Consider the following 23,017-nt stretch of genomic DNA (forward strand, 5'->3'; position numbering starts at 1 on the left):
GCTCAAAAAGGTGCTCATTTAATTACTGAGGAACTAGAGGCTCTGAGAGGTTGACTTGTCCAGATACACTGTTGGTCAGTGGTGGGACCAGGGTGACAGTCTAGATTTAGGCCCCCGGTTCTGTGCACTTGCTGGTAACCCAGGACCGTGAGAATATTTCTCTATTCATTTACTCATTTTCTTCATTCAGGCCCCCGGCATGGGGCATTCACATGGGTCAGTTGCTGACCAAGAGCAAACAGGACATGACTCCACCCTGAAGGAACTCACCTGTTAATCAGGAGTTGTTTTTATTTTTTGAAAAAGGCTAGTGAGAGGAGAAGAATTGATGGGAGACCGGTCCCCAAATTAATGATCTCTGTATAAATGGTAAGTGCGGTGAGAGGGCATGCTGATTTAAAGCAGGACAGAAGGAGAACATTTATATTAGCCTGGAGTTCAGGAAAGACCTGGGCTTAGCTTGAAGGATGGTCAGGCAATGAATGGATATCTGAAAGGTGCAAAGGGAAGAAAATTGAAATCAATTCAAAGAGCAATGAGAAGCCATTTAAGGATTTTAGACCTGCTCTTGCCTGAGCATATGCCCTCATATTTCTGCTTGAGTTATACTCGAGTTTTATATTCTAGATTCTCTCCTCTAACCTATTTTTAAATATTGCTGCATTTTAAATATTATACTTGCCAGACTCTGTGAGTAGATGTCTCTCTTTCCCTCCTGATTGTGAGAGCCTTCGGGGTAGAATGGCCCGGCTTCCTCATCTTGGTGTCCTGGGGAAGTGCCTGGCATAGTCCTCCGCAAATAAGAGGCTCTCATCACAAATTTACTGAACTTAGTCACACTTTATAGCCTGCTTTTTATGACTCATATGGCTATGTTAGTAAACATGAATTCATACATCCTCCTAAAATTCATGTCATTAGAATACTTTAAAGCTTTGTTATTAGAATACTTGGATAGTATATCCTGGAATATTATTAAATGCTTCTAGGAGCCCTGGTCAGTGTGGCTTAGTGGGTTGGGCATTGTCCAGCCAACCAAAGGGTTGCTGGTTCCATTCCAGGTCAGGCACATGCCTGAGTTGCAGGCCAGCCCATGGTTGAGGGTATGCAAGAAGCAGCCGATAAATGTTTCCAATATCGATGTTTCTCTCCTCTCTTTCTCTCTCTCTTCCCTTCTCTTGAAAGAGAAATCAATAACTGAACTCTTTAATAAAGCAAAAAGAGAGAAAGAAAAAAAATACTTCTATTTGTTAGATAAATAAATAAAGAAAGAAATAAAGCCATTTGTAGCTGTTTGAGGTGCTGTTTTTATTTTTCAGTCAGGTGACTACCTGTTTCAAGGGGTGCAGGAGGCAGGATAGTTTATTTCTGATACCAGTCTTCTCTAATCACTTTACAGATAGTGGGTGAGACTGGGTAAGTGAGAGTTGTGTATATGGAGAAAAATAAAGAATTTGAATGTTTTTAAACAGTCACAAAATTCTCAATTCAGACACTTTAAATTCCTGTTTCTTTTTTCAAATTTCCCTATGGATTGAAAAAGTAGGTTTACTTTTTCTTTTAAGAATAAAAACCCCTGACATCAGAAGCTAATTTTATTATTCAGTTATAGAAAATATTCATAATCTTTCATTTCATGCTGAGAAAAAATAACCTGAAATATTGCCACTACATATCCTTTAAGAATTGCAAATCATTTCCCCCCAGAATATCACAGTGATTATGGATTAGGCAAGTAACATTTTGTGGAATTTGTTTCTTCCAAAATAGAAAAAAACCTGGTTAGAAAAACTCTTGCTTCTCTTGTGCACAAGTGCACTGAGGCCCTGAGCCCTTGGGCCCAGTCATTGGAGAAGAGGTAGTTGCTGGGTGCCTCAAGGCGAGTCAGCACTGCCAGTACTCTCTTTTGAAGGTGGTGACAATATTTTCTGCTGGGAAAAACCCAGAAGCCTCTAAAAGTGAATCATTCCACTATCTGGAAGCCTCTCAGCTGAAAACTTTGGTAATTGTGTGTAGTAGCGCTTTTGTCAGTGTTATGGCAATTTTACACCTAATAGTAATAAGGGAATTTCCAGCAGATTGACGTGGTCCTGTAATGCATTTAAGAAAACCAAATGTATTCAGGCTGTGAAGAAAGGATGAAAAAAAAAAGCTACTGGTGAATGAGAAGGAATTTATTTCATGCTCAGTGGAGTTTGGCGTTATAAAGTCCTTAGCTACCAGTTAAATACAGGCATAGAAAAATGATTCCATTGTGTGACTTGAATGGGAAAAACGTACAAATCAGTACTACAGTAACACTAACTAAAGCAAATAATGTCTCTCAAAAAATGTATAGTCTAATTTACTAAGTGCACAGCTATGTAAGGGTAAAACTCTGTCACGTGTATCCTGCTACTGCCTCCATTCTGCCTTTGATTTTACGTGGCAAATCAAACTTTTGTTCTTGGCAGGTTCTTGATCCCACTGCCCTTTCTCACCCTTTGGTTTCCTATCTTCCCTCCTACTTGAAGCTCATACAGTTTCCCTTTAATTGAAATATTTGAAATGATTCTGAAACCTGAGGGACGTTTTTTAAAAAAAAATCTTTTTAAAACGTGTCTTCTCCAGTAGATATTTCTAACTTTCTTTGTTCCTTAAGCAGATGTTGTCACGTGCAACAAGGAATAAATAATTATTCTATAACCCTGAAGAGTAAATGCAGTCGGTAAGGAATAATTTAGTTTGTATTCAAATACTAGTACATCTGAGAAGAAAGGTGCATTTCGTTTTAGTGAAAGAAAACTGGGGTATATTTTTGAAATTAATTAAAGGTGGTTTTTTTTCTACACAGCCATGCTAACAAAGTAATTTTTTAAATTAAAAGTATATTTAGAATTAAAGAAAAGTTAAGGAAATATGGAAGTTCTTTAAAACCTTTCTACCGCAAGAATGATTTGGTACTGGTTAGTACAATTAAGGTATTATTTACCAACATTATGTTAAGTTTACATTCCTAGGGTCTGACCTCCTTCCCTCCATGACTCAGAACATAGATTCCTGAGTAAAGAGAGCACAGTGCCCTCAGGACGCCCTGCCCCCACGCCCCCAGGGTCAAGGTCTCCAGGGTGGGAGGAAGCCCTGGGAAGGAAGGGGGAGTTCTCCTGATGTGGAGCAACTGGAGGGGGAGAATAAAGAAAAGTGGCAGCATTTGTGAAGTTAACTGGTCAAGTATTTGTTGACAGAGAAACGCATTGTTAAACCAGTTCCTGTGACCTCGGCTTCTTTTCATGGCTCCACTGGTCGGTGGGAAGGGTGTGGAGAGAGCAGACTGTACTGCAAGTCCAAATGCACACCAGTGACTCGGAGCCTGAAAAACATCATTTAGCTATTTGGATAAAACACCACAGTTTAAAATCGTGTCGTATTTTTCATTGTTAACTCATGGGGTACATTTAAACCAGACAATTAGAATACTATGGTCATAAAGAATGGAGAAAAATAATACTTACCTCGGTATTAAACAGAATAAATATCAGCTCCTGCCATTTAAGTATCACTCCCAAGAATTACATGTCACTTTAACAAGTAGATCATTCCATAAAGTGTGTCTAACTAGTGGTTGACAAAAATAATAATTTGAAGAACTGCATAATTAAACATAAAGATTCATGCTTCTTCATAAAGCCTCTTTGGTCAAAAAAGAAATCTTTTTGCCCTGGCTGGTGTAGCTAAGTGGATTGAGCATGGGCCTGCAAATCAAAGGGTTGCTGGTTTGATTCCCAGTCAGGGCACATGCCTGGGTTGCGGGCCAGGTCCCCAGTAGGGGGCGCATGAAAGGGAAAAAAAACTTTTAAAGGAATGTAATAAAAATGAAAAACTGAGTTGAAAATAAAAATTTATTTGACATATTAAACATAGTATATGATGTGTCTGTTATGCTTAAAAATTAATAATGCTCTAAAATACAAATATTCAATTACTATTTTCTATTGAGAAACTAAGGGCCTATTGACTTGAATGGGGTCATTCTACTATGAGAGAAATACTAATGGGCAGCTCTGTTTTATATGGAAAGCCTTTGAAAGACTACTTGATAAGTTATTTTTTAGATAGATAGATGCCTGCTCAGTTTTTTAGTCTAGCAACTCTTATAAAAAATAACCATTTTTATTTTAGAAATTAAATTATAATGAAGATAATTGAAAAAGATTAAGTAATACTTTAAAAAATAAAAATTGAAGACATGAATTCCTTCTATGTTACTAAAATTATATTGTGGTTTTAAAATTTTTACTGGCAAAGAAATATTTCAGAAATAATATTGACTCTATATTCTTTATAAAGAAGAACTTATCTTCTGTGATCTTTGAAGATCAAGGTCTTGTAACTGAGAGAAACCGCACTTAGCTGAGACCCTGCCTGTCAACACTCTGCCTTACTTCACAGTCTCCTTTCGTGCAAAACGCCTCTTCAAAATCATGTGCACTGTCCTTTCTGGATCTTTGTAGAATCTATTATCCTCTTTTACCAAGTTAAAGTCAAGTTTCTAAGGAACCTATTAGAGTTATTTTTCTTACAGTCACCCCAAAATTGTTTTCTGAATAATTTGGACCAGCTTCTTAAAGATAAAATTCACTGGAGAGCAAAAAACTGTACAAAGGCAAAGATGAACACTGAATTGATGAGAATTTTGAAAATTGGATCTTTGTGTTCTCAAGTTTTATTCACCAAAGAAAACAGGCAGGAAAGAAAGAGGAGAGAGAGGAAAGTATCCTAGATAATGGCAGAAAAGACCTTGTAAATACTAGCAGAGGCAGCTGAAACAAAGCGGGCAGGAAGTGGATGTCCTCCTTTTGAATGAAAGGCATTTGAATTTCACTGGCATATTTGTGTATTGCATCACTTGACACTTTTCTTAAAACTTACTTTTCCAACATTTTATTAGGAAGCATTTCAGTCAGAAAAGTGGAAGGAATTTTATGGTGAACATCTACCTTTTTGCTGAGATTCTACAATGGATGTTTTACGCTCTTTATTACCTGTCTGACCCTGTATCCATCTCTATTGGTGCATCAATCCAACTTATTTTCTGATGCATTTCAAAATGGGTTGGAGGATAAAGTACACTTCACTCCCAAACTCTTCAGCGTTTACGTCATTTGTTATGACTTTTTAATTGAGGTAAAATGCAACACGCCAATCTACCCAAATCTCACCCATTCTATGATTTTTCACAATTGCATCTGCCTGTGCTGTCCAAACCTTTATCAAGATATAGAACATAACGTTACCCCAGAAAGTTCCCTTGAGTCCCTTTGCATTCAGTCCCACCCTCTGCCGCTACTGTGCAGGGGTTTTGTTCTCAAATTGATACAGGAAGGGGCCAAGGATGGTCGGAAAAAAAAATAGGGAAGAGGCCCGCGGAGGGGAGAAACAGGCACGAAAAGGGAAAACGCACAAAAAAGTGAGGAGAGCCACGCGGTTTCAGCAGAGTGAGGACCCCCTCTAGGTGAGGTGAAAGAGGGAGCCACGTGGTTTTGGCAGGGTGCGGACCCCCTCTTTCCCAGGTGAAAGGGAAAAAAACCACGCAGCTTTGCCAGAATGGAGATCCCTGCAGCCAGGTGAAGAAGACAGCCACATGCTTTTGGTGGAGTGCGGACTCCTGCAGCTTTGGTAGAAGAGGCCCACGCGGCTTTGGGGTACCCCCTTTGGCTGCGGGGCCTGAAAAGCAAGAGAGACTTTGACTGGAACTGGGTACAAAGGACTCTTGCCAGTGGACCATGAGAGGGTACCACGGTACTTTGGATTAACTCGAGATCCTGCACAGTGACACAGCTGATGGCACCAGCGGCCTGCAACACAGACGTGTGCTCTTTTCCTGATTTACGGTACCCGGAGTTGGGACAGTGGGAGAAGGGAGCGCTGTGTGGGTGTAGGTGTATACCCTAAAGGACTTTGATATTTTAGTGGTGGCGTTGACTTTCCTTTAAATCTCTGGCTTTTAGAACAAAGAGATGAGTTTTTCTTCTCCTAGAATTTCATGCAAATGAAATCACTGTATCACTGTTCTAGTGTTAAGACTGCCTTCACTCAGCACGTAGACTTACAATCTCTTTTCGATTCCCCTGCAAAGTGATATGCAGTAATTTCCTTTGCACTTCAAGTGGCTGAGATGATTTGATGAATTTTTACTTCCAGGCCTGTTTCCTGCCATTCTCAATCTTGCCAGCAATGCTCACATCATCACCAATGCCACCTGTGGAGAGCAGGGGCCTGAGATGTTCTGCAAACTTGTGGAGCACGTGCCTGGCCGACCTGTGCGGAACCCCCAGTGCCGGGTCTGTGACGGCCACAGTGCCAACCCCAAAGGCAAGTGTTGCTTCTTCTATTGGAAGTACCTGTGGGAATTTATGCTTTTTGAGATGATTACAGAGACTCGTATTAGGAAATCATGAACAACGTAATGTGTTCACCTTTGCTGCTACTCACTTCCACTAGCATACAGTTTAGAGGGTAAAGCAATTTAGACCAAAAGCTGAAAAGTACATGTTTTTCATTTATTTCCTTCCTACCTTCCTTCTTTCCTTTGTTTCATTTTTAATAATGTGTAAATTACAGTTGATATGCTGTATTATGTTCGTTTCTGCCACTATGGAAAACAGTATGGAGGTTTCTCAAAAATTTAAAAATACACCTATCATATGACCCAGAAATTCTACTTCTCATTATTGATCTGAAGAAATTCAAAATGCTAATTTGAACAGGCATATGCCTATGTTCATTGCAGCATTTATGCAATAGTTATGATATGGAAGCAACCTAAGTGCCTATCAATAGACAAATGGATAAAGAAGATGTGGTACATATATACAACAGAATATTGCTTACCGTAAAAAAGAATGAAGTCTTGTTATTTATGACAACATGGATGGACCTGGAGGGTATTGTTTTTCTATTTTCTTTTTACAGAACGCCATCCAATATCAAATGCAATAGATGGGACCAATAACTGGTGGCAAAGTCCCAGTATTCAAAATGGGAGAGAATATCACTGGGTCACAATCACTCTGGACTTAAGACAGGTAGGTAAGGCAAGAAGCACTGAAGAATTTCTGTGGGTCACCAAGTTACAGTCTGACGACCTCTGGGAAAGTCTGCCTTGTTTCTAACCATGTTTACATTCTGTTCTCATTGTGTTTCCACCGGGCAAAGTTAAGCAATATGCAGAACTAGTGCATGGTAACATTGTTTGACAAAATTCTCATTCTCAGAATTCTTTGAGAAAATGAGTGAAATTGTTTCAATGGGGTTTGATGTTCTTAGAAGCTGCGTCAGCAGGCACCTCATTTGTTCAGGATCCTGTGTCAGGCTGTGTGCTGATGTCAACAGGGACATTGGGAGTCGTGTAGATGTACAAAATTCATGCATTTTCTGCCTTTCAAACTTATTATCTTGCTACTGTCACTGTGCAAAGTTATTTCAGTAAATAATGCTTAGAAACAAAGGGGATAGTGTTTAACCCCTTGAGCATGCCTCACCCTTGTCCTGCTGTCTGTGAGGGTCACGAGTAAAGTGGAGTTGTCCAGTACCAGTGTAACCAGGTCTTCAGCTTGAGCTGGGAAAGGCAAGGTATAATTGGTTCAGGCCACAACCGCATCCTCCTGATTGGCTTCAAGACTACATAGTAGAATGGAGAAGAATATGGTATGGGCCTTATTTGCCCCCAAATTCCTGGGAGTGAGAAAAAAAGTTTGAATGGAAGGGATAAAAAAGAAAGATGGCAGCTATTATCACAATTTCTGATTCGAGTTTTCAAGAAATACTACTGCATAATATTCCTATTTATTTTTATTCAATTTCTTTACGTTAGAACTCTTCAACATCATGTGAAATACCAGTTGAGACAAATAGTTGAAACATGCACTATAGCATTGAAATAGGAATTTTTGAGATTTAATGACAAATTATTATAATTTTTTGAATAATGATAGTTTTGTAATGTGCAAGATTTTAAGGAGAAGACAAGACAATACTGTGTATATTCATGTGCAAGGAACTTTTGATCTCTTATAACAGTAAACAAGGTTGAACAACCAATGTGTGTGGCTCAGGAGCCATTTCTCCAAGTTTAGGTCCATAGTATAATAATGTAAGTAAAATATTGACCCTGATGATTTTCAGCCATATGTCCTGAACTAACATGTCATATGTTAATATTTTCAAACCCATCTAAGAAAAATAGAGAATAACTTCCTTTTCCCCCTGAACTTTGTTTTTATTTCAGTAGGAAGGATGCTTCTACAAGAGATTTTGATTTTCCTATCACCTTTTTAATTTATTTTCTTTTTTTAAAGAAAAAGGTATAACCATTTTCAGCATTAGAAATATAATGTTATATGAGTTCGACCAAACTAACAGCTGGGCGTTACTTTGTTAAACTACTAGAAGAGGAACAGAACCACAGAAATGGAGATCACATGGGTTATCAGTGGGGAGGGGAAGGGGAGAATGGGGGAAATGGTTCAGGGAATAAGAAGCAGAAATGGTATCTTCAAAAAAGACAGGGGGAGGTTAGGAATAGTATAGGAAATGGAGAAGCCAAAGAACTTATAAGTGTGACCCATGGACACGAACTGAGGGGGGAGAATGCGGGCGGGAGGGGGGTGTACAGGGCGGAGGGGAATAAAGGGAGAAAAATGGGACAACTGTAATAGTATAACCAATAAAATATATTTTTAAAAGTGCACTATTCTTACATATGAGCCAGTCTTTCTCAGATGTATTTATTTATTGAGCCTTTTTATTATGGATATTTTTGGTAATGCAGAAAGCATATTACCGTGATATGCATACAAACACCCCTGCATTTCAGATATTTTTAAACATTGTTTTGTGTTTGTTTTAGCTTTCTGAACACTTTTCAAGTTAAATGCAGTCATTGTGACATTGTCCCAATACAGTATTTTTTGTATCTTCCCCAAACAGGACACTTGTTCTGAATAGGCACCATGACATTAGCCCCTCTAACAAACTGCCAGTAATTTCTTAACTACCTCTGCATCCACATCCCTTTTTCCGTTTATCCACCAATGTCGTTTACAGCTTGTTCTTTTTCGAACCAGGATACAATAAGAAATATGCATTGCATTTGATTGCAATCCTTCTTAAATCTCTTTTAATCTGAATTGTCTTCCAATTAAAAAAAAATAATGCTTACTTTTTTAACAGACTAGGCCAGTTGTATTGTAGAATATCCCACATTCTGGGTTTGTTGGATTGTTTCATCATGGGTTTGTTAACATGTTCCTCTACCCTTTATTGTAGAGCTGATAGAAACTAAAATCGGCTCCAAAGACCTGGTGAAACTGCAGTGATAGGCTGCCTCTAGTGCATGCAGGTTGGCTGTCCCTCTCATAGTGAGGGCCGATTTGCATCCTTATTGATGTTGACAGCCAGATCTCTTCCTTGTCCGGTTATCTCCTTTTCCTCCCACGTGTCTCCCTGGTTTCTTAGGTCTCACTGACACTCACATCTACAGCAAGGCTGCACCTTCTGATGACTTTTTCCTGCTGTCAAAATCTGTGTGTTCCCTGTCAAGCCAGCCGTTAACCAGCTGCTAATTCATTTCTGGATTCTGTAGTCCGAGAGGGCAGAGACTGCAGACATGTTCTTCCTCTTCCTCCTCCTCTTCTTTCTTTGTCCTTTCCTTTGCCTGTTAACGTTTGCTGAGGGTTGTCTTGTTCACTCCTGCACACTCGGGCATTGGCAGAGGTGAGGCACTGAGTGAAGAGCTGCAGCGTCAATAAATGCTTTTTCTTCACATTCCCTCCTCTTGTTTGTTTACCTGATTAAAACCTGATGATCAACAAACTTTCCAACTTCTTTCACTCCCCTGAAAATGTGAAATTAAGCATAGATTTCTAAAGTAAAATTGGACAGACCTGAGTATAATTGCAGATGTAACAACTTCATGTTGTAAATGTGTTCATGTGCCTTAATAAGTAAGATCCTGAGGTTTTATGACTAAATTAGTCACTTTCATTCTGTGTTGGCAAATGCTGAAGACATTGATTCTATTCCTGACTCTCTAGTTCAACTGATCATGTTGCTCAAATTACGGCATTTTTTAGCCTCTGTGTGTAATGTTTGGCTACCTGACAGATAAACTGAAGAAAATACAAAAAGTGGTGTTATCAGAAAGTCAATAAATATTGTGTGTTTGTAATAAGATTTAACTGCAAAGTGTTTGCTTTAGTAACATATTACAAGAGGAATGATTAGATTTATTTCTTTACTTTTTCAAAATAGTGCTTGCTATTCATTTCTTACATTGATGATTCACACAATTTTAGAATTAACACTGTTAGAGATTTAGTGATAGCTTATGTTTATAAAAATCTATGAGGATTGAATGAATGGTATTTTTGTTTTAAGAAAAATCAAGCTGAAGAGTCTCTAACAATCATAAAACTAGCATACATGTGGGTGGTCTCCAACAATAAACTATCCCTTGTGCTCACTTTGGCAGCCCATAGGCTGTAATAAACTACTGCTCACCGTCAGATGTCTTAAGAGCATTTCCTTTCGCATAACACTAACACCACTGAAGTCAGTCAGGGAACTTCTGTGACAACTTAAGATCTTAAAGAAATTTTTGTGATAGAGCGTGCACATCTGATAGATCTTGAATTGTATGATTGTCAGTATTTTTTTAGGCCCTGATAATTGTATTAATATGTATACCTATGGTAAAATTTCTCAATATAAGGCCCCGAGGTTTTCCAATTTGAAACATACTACCCTAAAAGTTGATACACTGGACAGATGACAAGATGCTCGACATATTTGACCATTAAGGAAATGAAAGTCCAAACCACAGTGAGATACCACTTTGCACTTATTAACATGCCTACCATAAAAGTATTAAAAACAGAGGAGAAGGGATGGTGAGGATGTGGAGAAGTTGCCGCCCTCGTGCATTGCTGGTGGGAACGACACAGTACTGTGGTGATTCCTCAAAAAGGAAAACATAGAACGTCAAGTTTTAGATGTGTTCTCAAAGGAATGGAAAGCAGGCATTCAAAGAGATATGGGCGCACACAGGCTTATTACAGCACTATTCACAGTAGCCAAAAGGTGGAAGCCATCCAGGTGTCCAACAGAGAATGCATAAATGAAACGGGATATATACACAGGATGGAATATTATTCTGCCTTAAAAAGGAAGCAAATTCTGAAACATGCAACACATGGATAAATCTCAAAAGTGTGCTAAGTGAAATAAGCGAGACACAATGACAAATTCTGTGTAACTCCACTAGTATGAAGTACTGAAATAGTCACATCTGTAGAGACAGCATTGGAATGGTGGTTGCCAGGGACTGAAGGGAGGAGGAATAAAGGGTCGTTTTTTCACGGGTGCAGAGTCTCAGTTTGGGAAGATGAAAAACCTCTGATGGTCAGTGATGGTGATGGTTGTGTGACAAGGTGAATTACTCAATGCCACTAAACTGCACTTAAAAATGGCTAAAGTAGGGATTTTTGTGTTATGTATAGTTTACCACAACTCTTAAAAGTTAATATAGTATGAAATGCATGCTGTTACATATCAGCCAGAATCCAATGAGGAAAGCAGAAACCACTCCAGGTATGTAAAGGGGTATTTCTAGTATGAGGAACTGCTTAAATAGTGTTGGAGAAGTGGAAAGGAGCACCAAGGTGACTCAGAGATAGGAAGTTCTGAGGCAGAACTTAGGGAGGAGAATGGGGTTATTTGCACCTAGAGGCTTGGAGGAGAATGTCCCACCTCTGAGCTGTGAAGAAGAGGCTCATTTGGGGAGTGTGCGGAGGCTGGAGACTGCAGTCAAATGCTGTAGCCAGGCTGAAGGGCACCCACAGGAGCAGCAGGTGCCCAGAGAGAAGTAAGCCCTCCTCCGGCCTTTCAACTCCCTGCTAGCGCCTCCCCTCAGAGCCCCACAAAGCAGAGTATACAAAGGTAGACTTGAGGTTGTTTGCAACCCACACAAATACCATCTTCTCAGTAGGTGACACCGGTACCAGTGCAGTGACATAAACACAGAGACACAGCTGTAAAATCCTCGAGCAGAATTTTGTGATAAGGGAATTTCAGTTCATGTGTGTGTGTGTGTATGTGTGTGTAGGTGTATACCCCTACACACTGAATAGGTTTATATTAAGTCTTTAGATAAACTTTGGAATGAAAATGCAAAATTTAGAATTCTTATGGTGAAATCACGGACTGCTTTCTGATGCATTGACTAGGTGTCCTTGGATCTCAGCTGACAGGCTGACACCTTGGTGCTGTGACTTTAAGAAGGATGGTGATGAAGAATAAGTGATAGCAGTTCTATTTATGTGTGTCTTGTTCCTTTGGGTTGTACGGTGTGGTGGAGATGTATAAAGTGTGGTGGGGTGATACCCCTTTCCAGTTTACAAGTAGAACGCCATAGCGTCAGGAGTGAAGGGTGGCTCCTAGTCCAGCCCCTGACAAACTCCTCAGGCCGAATAAATGTTTCCTTTCCTTCTGCTGTGTTTGTAATCCACAAATGACTTTGAAGTCCCAAAGGTCTTCTGATACCATCAAGGGAAACTTTAAACAAGGCCTTGATGTAACCTAATTTAAATTAGCTAGGAAGTGCAATTAAGCAGATTTGAGAAAATAAATTCATAAGTTAATTCTATTTTTTCTGGTTAGAAAAGTGAAAGGGGTTCATGGTAGAAATATATGTAGAGGGTATGTATAAGTGTAAAGAGGCAGAAAAACTTACAGTTTCTTCATTCTGAAACAACCACTAATAATTTTGACATCGTACTTTTAGACTTTTGCATGCATTTCTGTGTGTTCAGTAATGTTGCAGTATCATTTACTCTGGGCCAGACCCCATGCTCTCAGCACTTGATCAGAATTACATAATTGAATAGTCATACTCACCCTATGAATGCGGTCCTATGATTACTTCCTTTTGACAAATGACAAAACTGAAACAGAGAGTTTAGGTAGCTTGCTCAGATGTAATGACTTACCGAGATCTGAGAGCCTGGGCTCTGTGCATCACTGGGCGGTGCCACCCCTTCAGCTGATATAGATGACCTACGTGTTTGTGTCCTGATGTTTTATTTAACGTCATACCATGTGCATTTCCAAATATAATTAAAGTATGTTATCGATGATTCTTAAAGTTGTATAAATATTTTTCTATATGGCTTACCCACCATTTGCTTAAGAATTCCCATGCAAGACATTTTGGGGTTATTTTTTGTTTTTGTTTTTTATGTGTAATAACAGTGAAAAAAGATTGATCTCATAAGTATGTCAATTAACTATTGCAATGAATACATATCAATTTTAAAGTTCAGACTGCAAGTTTATGGTCAGTTTTGTTTTGTGTATTCCTTTACAAAAGAATGTTTATTGCCTGTATTATATAGAAATCTACACATACACATTGTATACAAGTATGTAAATACAATGTATATATCTAGAAATCTGTACATAGTATATAGATTATATAGTATATAGAATTTGGAATAATGTAGAATTTGGTAATACAGTGTTATGAAATTACATATAGTGTATGGCCTATACGCATGGCATATAGAACCTATATATGTATATTATAGGTTCTACATAATAGAATATACAATATTCTATATAATATAGAATATACAATCTATATATTATATATTCATACACAATTCATATATACAAGTGGTTCGATACTTATGATCATTTGACTTATAATATTTCAACTTTACAATGGTGTGAAAGACATTCACAATAAATCACATGAAATGTTCAACACTGTATTATAAAATAGGCTTTGCATGCCCTGGCTGGTGTGGCTTAGTTGGTTGGAGCATTGTCCTGTAAATGGAGAGGTTGTGGGTTTGATTCCTGGTCAGGGCACATGTGTGGGTTAAGGGAGGCAATCAATCAGTGTTTCTCACATCAATGTTTTTATCCTCTCTCACTCCTTCCCTCCCCCATCTCTAAAATTAATAAGCATGTCCTTGGGTGAGGATTAAAAAATTAGGCTTTGTGTTTCATGAATTTGCCTAACTGTGGGCTGATGTAATTGTTCTAAGGTTGTTTCAGCTATGATGTTTTGTAGGTTAGGTGCATTAAATGCATTTTCCATTTAATGATTTTTGCAACTTACAGTGGTTTATCATGACAAAATCTCATCATATGTTGGGGAACATCTACATAGGAATCTGTACATATACATGAAGAAGAAGTATAGGTTGTAGATGATCCCTAGCGTTTTTTCCCATGTCTGTGTTATTTCATCCGCTTCCCTCAACGGTTCTGGAATACAGATGGTCTCTGGAGGTAAGAAGACTGCAGCACTGGTCCCTTCTACACTATGTGACTGCATCGCACCTCATTTATTCCTGGTCTCCTATCATTGTTTCCCTTACATTACGATTCTATAGGAAGGCCGGCAGGAGCTGTTACAGTTTCCGCCTAGAAATCGGGAGCGTTCAGATTCTTCCTACACCCCTCCCCATATTCTCTTTGCCCACGTCATGTTGTGGCTCAAAGGGTCCTTTCCCTGTGACTGAGGCAGACCATTAGCACTTGTCCACAAGTTTGCTGTGACACAAGGTGCTGCCCAGCCTGTGTTTTTGGCCAACACCCAGGAAAATAAGTCAGTGTTTTGCATTCTCCTCTTAAAAATGTTTAAACCTGCATGAAAATTTCACTGGGTGTGGTCAGATATATGAGTAAAAATTTGCAGTGTTCCTTTAGAAGACTAAATATATTATGTAAAAAAGGAAACGTTTTCTATGGCATTGAAAATAAAGCTGCCTTTTGAAGAACTGCTTTGTTTTCTGTGTAGGTTTAATTAGGAAGTAGCACTTTGTTGTGGGAACATTATCACAGAAGGGCCTTTGTTTTATGCAAAGCTTTAAACAAGAGCTGCTTGTTTGCTGGGTTTTATAAAAACTTCATTAATTTGAATCTGTTGTTTCCCACCCCCGCCCCAAATTTCTGAAAAATCGATCAAAACTAAATTGAAGTTTATTATTGTACTGTCCAAATAGACAGTGTTTGCTAAGCACACTGACAGGGTAAATGAAAAGAACAGGCAAATTTCACATTTTTAAGGCTGAAAATCTTGAAAGCTTTTGAGGACAAGGATTGCATGTAAAATGGAGCTCCGCATTACAAATGAGTCTTGGCTGTTTCTTAAAAGAGGTCAGGCCGAGACCCTTCCTGGGAACTGGTGGAGGCTGCTCTCCCTGTGTACTCGTATTTATTCAAAACGATTCTCTTCTGATTTTCTATTACATTACACTGGCCTCAACCAGTTTAAAATACTAAGTTTTTCTTGAATTTGGCAAAGTGAGTAGATCAGAAGAAATCTTAAGCCCTCTAATATGATTTGGAAGTAAGTGACACTAATATCTTGTCCTTCCGATAATGTTATCCATTTTGTCCTGTTCTCTGTGAAGCTACTGTTCTCATAGTAATGTCTTTCTTTTGTTTGCACATATTTGTTATCTCATTTCATTTTCTCATACACAGCTTCTCTTCCAGTTGTTTACCTCTGTGTAAGAAGTCACTGCAAACCTGTGGCTTCAGACAACAACATTCATTTTATATTTCTCCTGGTTTCTGTGGGTCAGACTTTGAGGAAAGGCTTGATTGAGTGGGTGTGTCCCCATGGAGGCTGCGGTTCATGGGGGCTGACAGTGGAGCCCCTGGGGACGGGGTGCTGGGCTGTGGGGGCTGGTCAGGCTGTCTCTTTGCGGTCCCTCCAGTGGGCTCTCGGCTCCTCACAGAATGTAAATTGCTTTCTGGCAGTTCAGGGCTCCAGCACGAGTGTTGCAGAGAAAGAGGCAGAGGTGTGTTCCCCTGCAGAGTGGACCTGCAGAGTCACACAGCCTCCCTTCTCCTGTGTTTTCTGGGCCACTCAGTCACTGAGGCCAGCAGAGATTCAGGTGGAGGAAACATGAGGCAACTCCAGCCCATCAACGGGAGGAGGGGCAAAGAATCTGAGACCTTTTCTAGAGCCCCACCCTGTCTCACACTTCAGAAAAGGTCTTTCTCTGAGAGAATTCTCCTGGCAGGCTTCTGAGCTTATCTTGTAGGTGGCACACCTTTGGGTGACATAAAGACCTATAGGATCATATGGACAAAGCCAAAGGGGCGTAGGGTTGAGGGTGGGAGGTGAGGATGGCTGGAGTGGGGAGGAATAGTGTGGGGGAAAATGGAGACAATTGTCCTTAAACAACAGTAAAAAAAGAGAAAACAAACAAAAAAGACCTATAGGATCAAATGGGGACCATAGATAGGGTTGCAAATATTGTACCTTCAATTTTTCAGTGATAATGACAAGTGAGCCAAATAAATAAAAACAACTGAGGCCCAAGATTTGAGAACTATACAGAGTTTCATTTCTTGGCAAGATTTATAAAACTTTATCATTTGTGTGTTATCAATGACAGTTTGCCAAAGCATTTTTCCATGTAACACAGTTTAGTATCGTACTGAAGAGGTCTTCTTAGGGCCTTGGAAAGGATTCTGGAAAATTAGGAAAGACAGTTTTCAAGACTCTGTCAAAATATACTTTTCAGATCCCCAACTGTTTTGGCTTCAAAATAAAGCTTCTTGTGTATTTATGGAAAGAAAAAAGGGATCGTTCTAAAATTGTTATTTCTTCCTGTTATATTGAAGCTAAAAATAAGTTTTAATTTCTGAAGAAATATTTTTTTGATAATTACAGTTGGAATACATTGCAACATTAGTGGGTTTTTTCTTTTTGCTTAGTAATCTACTCAAATTGTAATATCTTCATCTTTAAAAAGAACACTGTAACAAATTTTTTAAAGCAGCTCATGAATACCTCAGCTATACCTCAAAGGCTCTTTGTTTTTAATGTCTTTAGTTGACCTTTTTTTTTTATATAGAAAACTCCTTTGTTCTGGTATAAAAGTAGAAATGTTTTTAAATATGAAAAATATAAGAAAAATGCGTTTAAAAATTATTTGCAATTTCAACGACCAAGAATTACCTTTGGAAGCATTCCATCAACCTGAAAACACTGTGTATATCAATAATTCATGATCTCTGATCATGGGGTTCTGGGACCTCAGGATTCGTTGATTAACAAGATAGTGATGACATCCAGGGAAAGCTCTTAGCACAGAGAAAGAACACACATGTTCCCTATGTATGTACTTTTTATCACTGTCACTTCAGTTTTTATTTAAGGCTGACCTCACGGGCTTCTGGTTTTGTGGGGGGAATAGGCAAGTAAGCAGACTGCTTTTTCTCGGTGCTGTAGGGATGTGTAGGGGTCGAGGTTACATGGATGGAGAACACATAGGAAGGGCAGCTTAGGGGACAGGGAGACAACCCAAAGGAGGGACTCAGTGAAAGAAGGGAGCAGAGAATGAGGGAAGATGCACAGGAGAGAGCAGCACAAAGGAGACCTGGTTGTGGAGCGAAGATAGTGCATCCAGGCCTGTAATAAATGTTTCTTTCATTTTCCCTTTTGACTGAGATGCATTTCACATAGTTTGTGAAATGCATTTATTTTAAGGGTGTAGTTGGATGAGTTTTGACAAATACAGACACATGTAAACCATACCCATGTCAAGATACAGGACATTTCCATCACTCCAGATGTTCCTCTTTGCCCTTTGATGTCGGTGCTCTACCCGCCCCCCTCCTCACCTCCCACCACAAGATGAACCCCTGTTCTGAACTTTTTTTCAGTTATGATTAGGTTTGTCTGTTATTTAAATCATGTAAATGGAATCAAACAATGTGCCCTTTTTTGTGTCAGGCTTCTGTAGCATTATGTCTGTGAGATCCATCCATTGTTACTTTTGTTAGTGGTTTGTTCTTTTATTTCTGAGTAGTGTTTCACTTCATGAATTTATCAAAATTTATCCACGCCCTTGTTAGGCTGTTTGGGTTATTCCAATTTTTTTCAGTGCCTATTTTATTTATTTATCTTTATTGAGGTATAATTGCCATGTAACATTATGTAAGTTTTAGGTATAGAACTTGTTGGTTTGATGCATTTATATACTACACTATGATTCCTACAGTAATGCTAAGTAACACCTCTAAGTCACATCACATAATTATTTTTTTATTGTGTTGAGAATAATTAAGGTCTAGTCTCTTAGCATCTTTGAAGTTTTGCATACAGTATTGTTCAGTGTATTGTGCATTAGATCTCCAGAACTTACTAATACAGTAGTTGTTACAGTTTCTCTCTTTCTTTCTCTTTTTTTCTTTTCTTCTTTCTCTCTCTTTTTCTTTTCTTTCTTTTTTCTTTCTTTTTCTCTCTCTCTTCTTTTCTTTTCCTTCTTTCTTTCCCTTCCTCCCTCCCTCCCTTCCTTCCTTCCTTTCTTCCTTTCCTTTTCTAACTAAAGGTGCCATGAAAATTCTTGTAAGATCTTTTCCTGGTCACATATTTTTATTTCTCTAAGAATGGAATTGCCTGACCAAAGTATATGTGTATGTTTAACTCCATAAGACATTGACAACCCACTGTCCAGAAAGTGCCTCCAGGCAGAAAGCTCTGCTCCCAGGCAATCCCTGTCCTGTCCGCCTGCTGTCTAGCAGTTTAGAGCCACTCATTGTACACCTGTCAGGTTGTCTAGTTGGTTACTGTGGGAGGGTCAGGCGGTGCCAATTTCTTCTTCATGACCAGCATCAAATCCCTATAATAAATTTTAATGGCACAATAATATGTTATCATCTGGGCACATGATAATTTATTTAATTTGCTCCCATTGTTGGACATTTAAGGTGTTTTTAATTTTGTAAAATCATGCTGCTTTTGTGGCCGCAATGCTAACTAACTATTACTTAGGTGTAGATTTCAAGACTTTGGACTATTGGATCAAGGAACTTAAACATTTTTCAAATATGACCTTTACTGTCTTAGTTTTTTGAAAAATGCAGGTGTGGACAGAAGGAAGTTTACAGTTGTGAGTAGGTGAAACATGGAGTTTATTCTGTTATTAGTATTTATTTACCAATTATTGTATTATTTATTATTAATCTGCTTTTGCCCATCCCTGTATTGTTCAATTTATATTTTTACTAACAATAAGTGAAAATATGTGTCTAGCAACAAAACTCCTCAGTAGCGTGAAGATTAAAACTACCTTTTGCTTTTAGTTCTCTGCCAACTGAATACCAGAGAATTTATTAATTCATTCATTCAGTAAGTCATTTATTCAGTTAAAATATATATTATTAATTTACATTATGTCAATATGTCGTTCATATATTTGGGATCACTGGGTAGGATTCACATACTTAAACAATGCTTGGTCTTGTTTCTTATCTTCGCATGTATAAGTTAGGTCATGATTATTCATCTCTACTGAGGCAGTCATATTGCTTTGTAACTGGGTTTTAGATGTTTGAATAGCAGGACAAAATTTTTAAGTCATATTTTAATAAAAGAGACAAAAATTGAATTAAATCTAAATATCATTTTGAGGGGTGCCAATTATCAAAAAACTAACTATTGCACTTGAGGAAATCTGGTAGTAATACCTTATATCTGTATTGTGACATTTTATAAGTGTTTCCTAATCACTATTTTATACAAATGATATGAGAAATCTGAAGAACAATGAACTATATATATATAGTAGATATATATATATATATATATATATATATATATATATATTATTCATTGTGAATAATGCAGTAAAAATAACGTAGAGGAAACACCCTCTCGATTTCTCATGTTAAGCCTGAATCATGGAAAACATTCAACTTAGTTTTATAATTTTCTAGATTTTAAGAAATTAAAAATATTAAAAGTATTCATTGAGTATCACTTCCTGTTTGGGGGGATGAAGTGAGAGAATGATTCTGAAGTCTCATTCTGTGAGCCTTAGGCTTGGTGAGATCACCAAGCTGCCAAGGTCGTGATAAAAGTGGAAACTCTTCGGCGACTCGGCAGCTGCCTGCTCATGTCCGTGCCTTTCCCCAGACCTGGGATCCCTTTGACATTGTGCACAGATACTTGGAGAGCTCTGACTTGCCCTGTCCCGCCCTTTATGCACCATAAGGTACGGAAACAAAGCCTGGACAAGCTGTGAGATCAAATTAAAACCTGCAGATAATTAGCTGGGAGCCACAGCTGTCCAAACCAAGATATCCTGAGAAGTTTGGTGAAGCCTTAAAACAACTCATTAGCCAACTGGGCTGGTTTAAGCTTTATTAGATTAACAGACAATGACTAGAGTATGTGGAAATAGATTTTTTAAAAAAATAATAGACCTTATTTTGTACAGAAGTTTAGATTTATAGAAAAATAAGATGGAAAGTACAGAGCATTCCCATATATCCCCTCTGTACTAGTTTTTAAATCAAATTTGGGCTATTCTTAATCATCTCTTACAAGGTAAATCATAAATTGCCTAATCTGAGGCAGGTTCAATAATTTTACATACTTTTCCCTCCACATTTTGAAGGTGACTGAGAATTGTCAGTCTTGCAATTTAAAATTTTCAGTTTTCTCTACTGTTTTGTGGCATTTCATCAGAGGCCCTTCATCGCTGTTCGTCATCAGGTAGGAGCACAGACAGCCAGTGGAGTAAGCAATCAGGAGGCCGCCATCGAGACGGCCACTGGGGATCCTTTATGACTTTATACCAGACTTACTCCCGGGGCCAGAGGACAGGTGGGACGCCCAGGGGCCAGCTCACACACTGTGTAGGAAGTGGCACCAAGGAGGAGAGCTTTCTGTCCCAGCGGTGGCTCTTCAGTCAGGTCATAGCAGGGCCTTCTTTCATTTTCAACCCCTAAGGGGCTTCGGTTTTGCATTTTGGAAGCATCCTCATGCCTTACCAGAGCTTAGGAATGAGGTGACAAAAATAGGGTCACGGGAAAGCTAAGATTTCAAACCTCCCCTCCGAGCTGTTTGCTTGCCCCATAAGTGGTTTAATTGGCTTCTTAAGAGTTAGCCCCTGACTGAAAAAACTACATTCCTATTCACATTCTATGAGAAATCTCCATCTTCTGTAAAAGTTGTGTCTTTGTACCATTCAATGTTCTCTCTATATTTTTACACTTTTTTTCTGTAACAAAATAGGAAAGCATAAAATATATTATTTTAACCATATTTTAAGTGTACAGTTCAGTGGTATTAAGTATATTCACATTGTTGTACAATCATCACCACCATCCAGCTGCAGAACTTTTACATCCTCCCAAACTGAGACTTTGTGCCCATTAAACATTAACTCCCCAGGCTCCACACCCTGCGCCCCAGCAGCCCCTGGTGGCCACCATTCAACTTTCCATCTCTATGAATTTGACTATTCTAAGTGCCTTATATAAGAAAAATCTGCAGCATTTGTCCTTTTGTGACTGGCTTATTTCAGTTAGTATATTGTACTCCAAGAGTGTATGTTAGAATTTCATTTCTTTTTAAGGCTAAAAAATATTCCGATGTAGGGATAGGCTACAGTTTTTCTCCAGCCATTTATCTGTTGATAGATATTTGGGGTTTTCCATCTCTGGGCTATTATTAAGAATGCTGCTATAGATATTGGTGTACAAATATCCATTTGAGTCCCTGTTTTCAATTCTTTAGGGTCTTTACCCAGAAGTGGAATAGCTGGCTCATATGGTAATATTATATTTAATTTTTTGAGGAACTTCCATACTGTTTTTCCACAGTTGCTGCCCCATTTTACATTTTCACCATATCTTTTTAAATAAACAAAGACCTTTCTACATAAAACCATTATTTATATATTCCATTTTAATAAGCCTTAAATGTGATGATTTATAGAATAGAGAGCCCAGAAATAAACCCATGACTTTAGGTCATTTAAAACTTTGATAAAGGAGGAAAAAAATGCAGTGGGGTAAAGATAGTCTATTCAATAAATGGTTTGGGAAAATAGGACAGAATATGCAAAAAATGAAACTAGACCACCTTTGTATACCACACATAGTAAATAACTCAAAATGGGTTAAAGACAAATGTGAAGCTCAGAACCATAAAAATCCTAGAAGAAAACATAGGTAGTAAAATCTTGGACATTTCTTTTTTTTTCTTTTTTTTAATTTATTTTTTATTGATTATGCTGTTATAGTTGTTCTATTCCCCCCTTCATTCCCCTCCACCCTACCCCCCGTCCCCACCATTACCCCCCCTTTAGTTTATGACCATGTGTCTCAAGTTCTTTAGATTCTATATTTCCCATGCTATTCTTGCCCCCCATCTATTTTCTATCTACTGTCTATGCTACTTATTTTCTGTACCTTCTCCCCCCTTCTCCTCCTCCCACCCCCCTGTTGCTAACCCTCCTTGAGATCTTCATTTCTATGTTTCCACTCCTGATCTAGCTGTCCTTTTAGTTTGCTTTTGTTTTAGGTGTGGTTGTTAATAACTGTAAGTTTGTTGTCCTTTCACTGTTCATGTTTTTTTATTATATATCTCCTGGGGCAAGGGAAAGAAAAGTGAAAACAAATAAATGGGACTGCTTCAGACAAAAAAGTTTTTTTCACAGCAAAGGAAACCATCAACATAATGAAAAGAGTACCCATTGAATGGGAGAACATACTCATTCATACATCTGAGAAGGTGTATGAACACAACACAAACAATCTGATTTTAAAAAATGGGCAAAGGACCTGAACAGACACTTCTCCAAAGGAAACATACACATGGCCAATAGACACATGAAAAGATGCTCAACATCACTAATCATCAGAGAAATGCAAATTAAAATCATGATGAGGTATCACCTCACCCCTGTGAGAATGGCTATCATCAATAAATCAAGAAACAACAAGTGCTGGTGAGGATGTGGAGAAAGGGGAACCATAGTGCACTGTGGGTAGGAATGCAGATTGGTGCAGCCACTGTATGGAGTGGAAAGCAGTATGGAGTTACCTCAAAAAATTTAAAATGATACTGCCTTATGACCCAATGTTGCTTTTCTGGGAATATATCTGAAGAAATATGAAACACTAATTTGAAAGAATATATGCATTCCTACTTTCATTG

The 23,017-nt window shown here is 38.4% G+C and overlaps 1 protein-coding gene across 1 annotated transcript in view; it reads left to right on the forward strand.

The window, feature by feature from the left end:
• LAMA1 (laminin subunit alpha 1) overlaps window positions 1-23,017 on the forward strand; it is a 163,357-nt gene that overhangs the window by 23,155 nt on the left and 117,185 nt on the right. The window contains exons 2-3 of the mRNA XM_037125856.2: window positions 6,181-6,351; window positions 6,952-7,064. Of these exons, the coding sequence (XP_036981751.2) occupies window positions 6,181-6,351; window positions 6,952-7,064 (284 nt within the window). The remainder of the gene's footprint in view (window positions 1-6,180; window positions 6,352-6,951; window positions 7,065-23,017) is intronic.

The sequence above is a fragment of the Artibeus jamaicensis genome, unplaced genomic scaffold, assembly GCF_021234435.1.
Source record: "Artibeus jamaicensis isolate MK-2021 breed Jamaican fruit bat unplaced genomic scaffold, CSHL_Jam_final contig_354, whole genome shotgun sequence".
Lineage (NCBI taxonomy): Eukaryota > Metazoa > Chordata > Mammalia > Chiroptera > Phyllostomidae > Artibeus > Artibeus jamaicensis.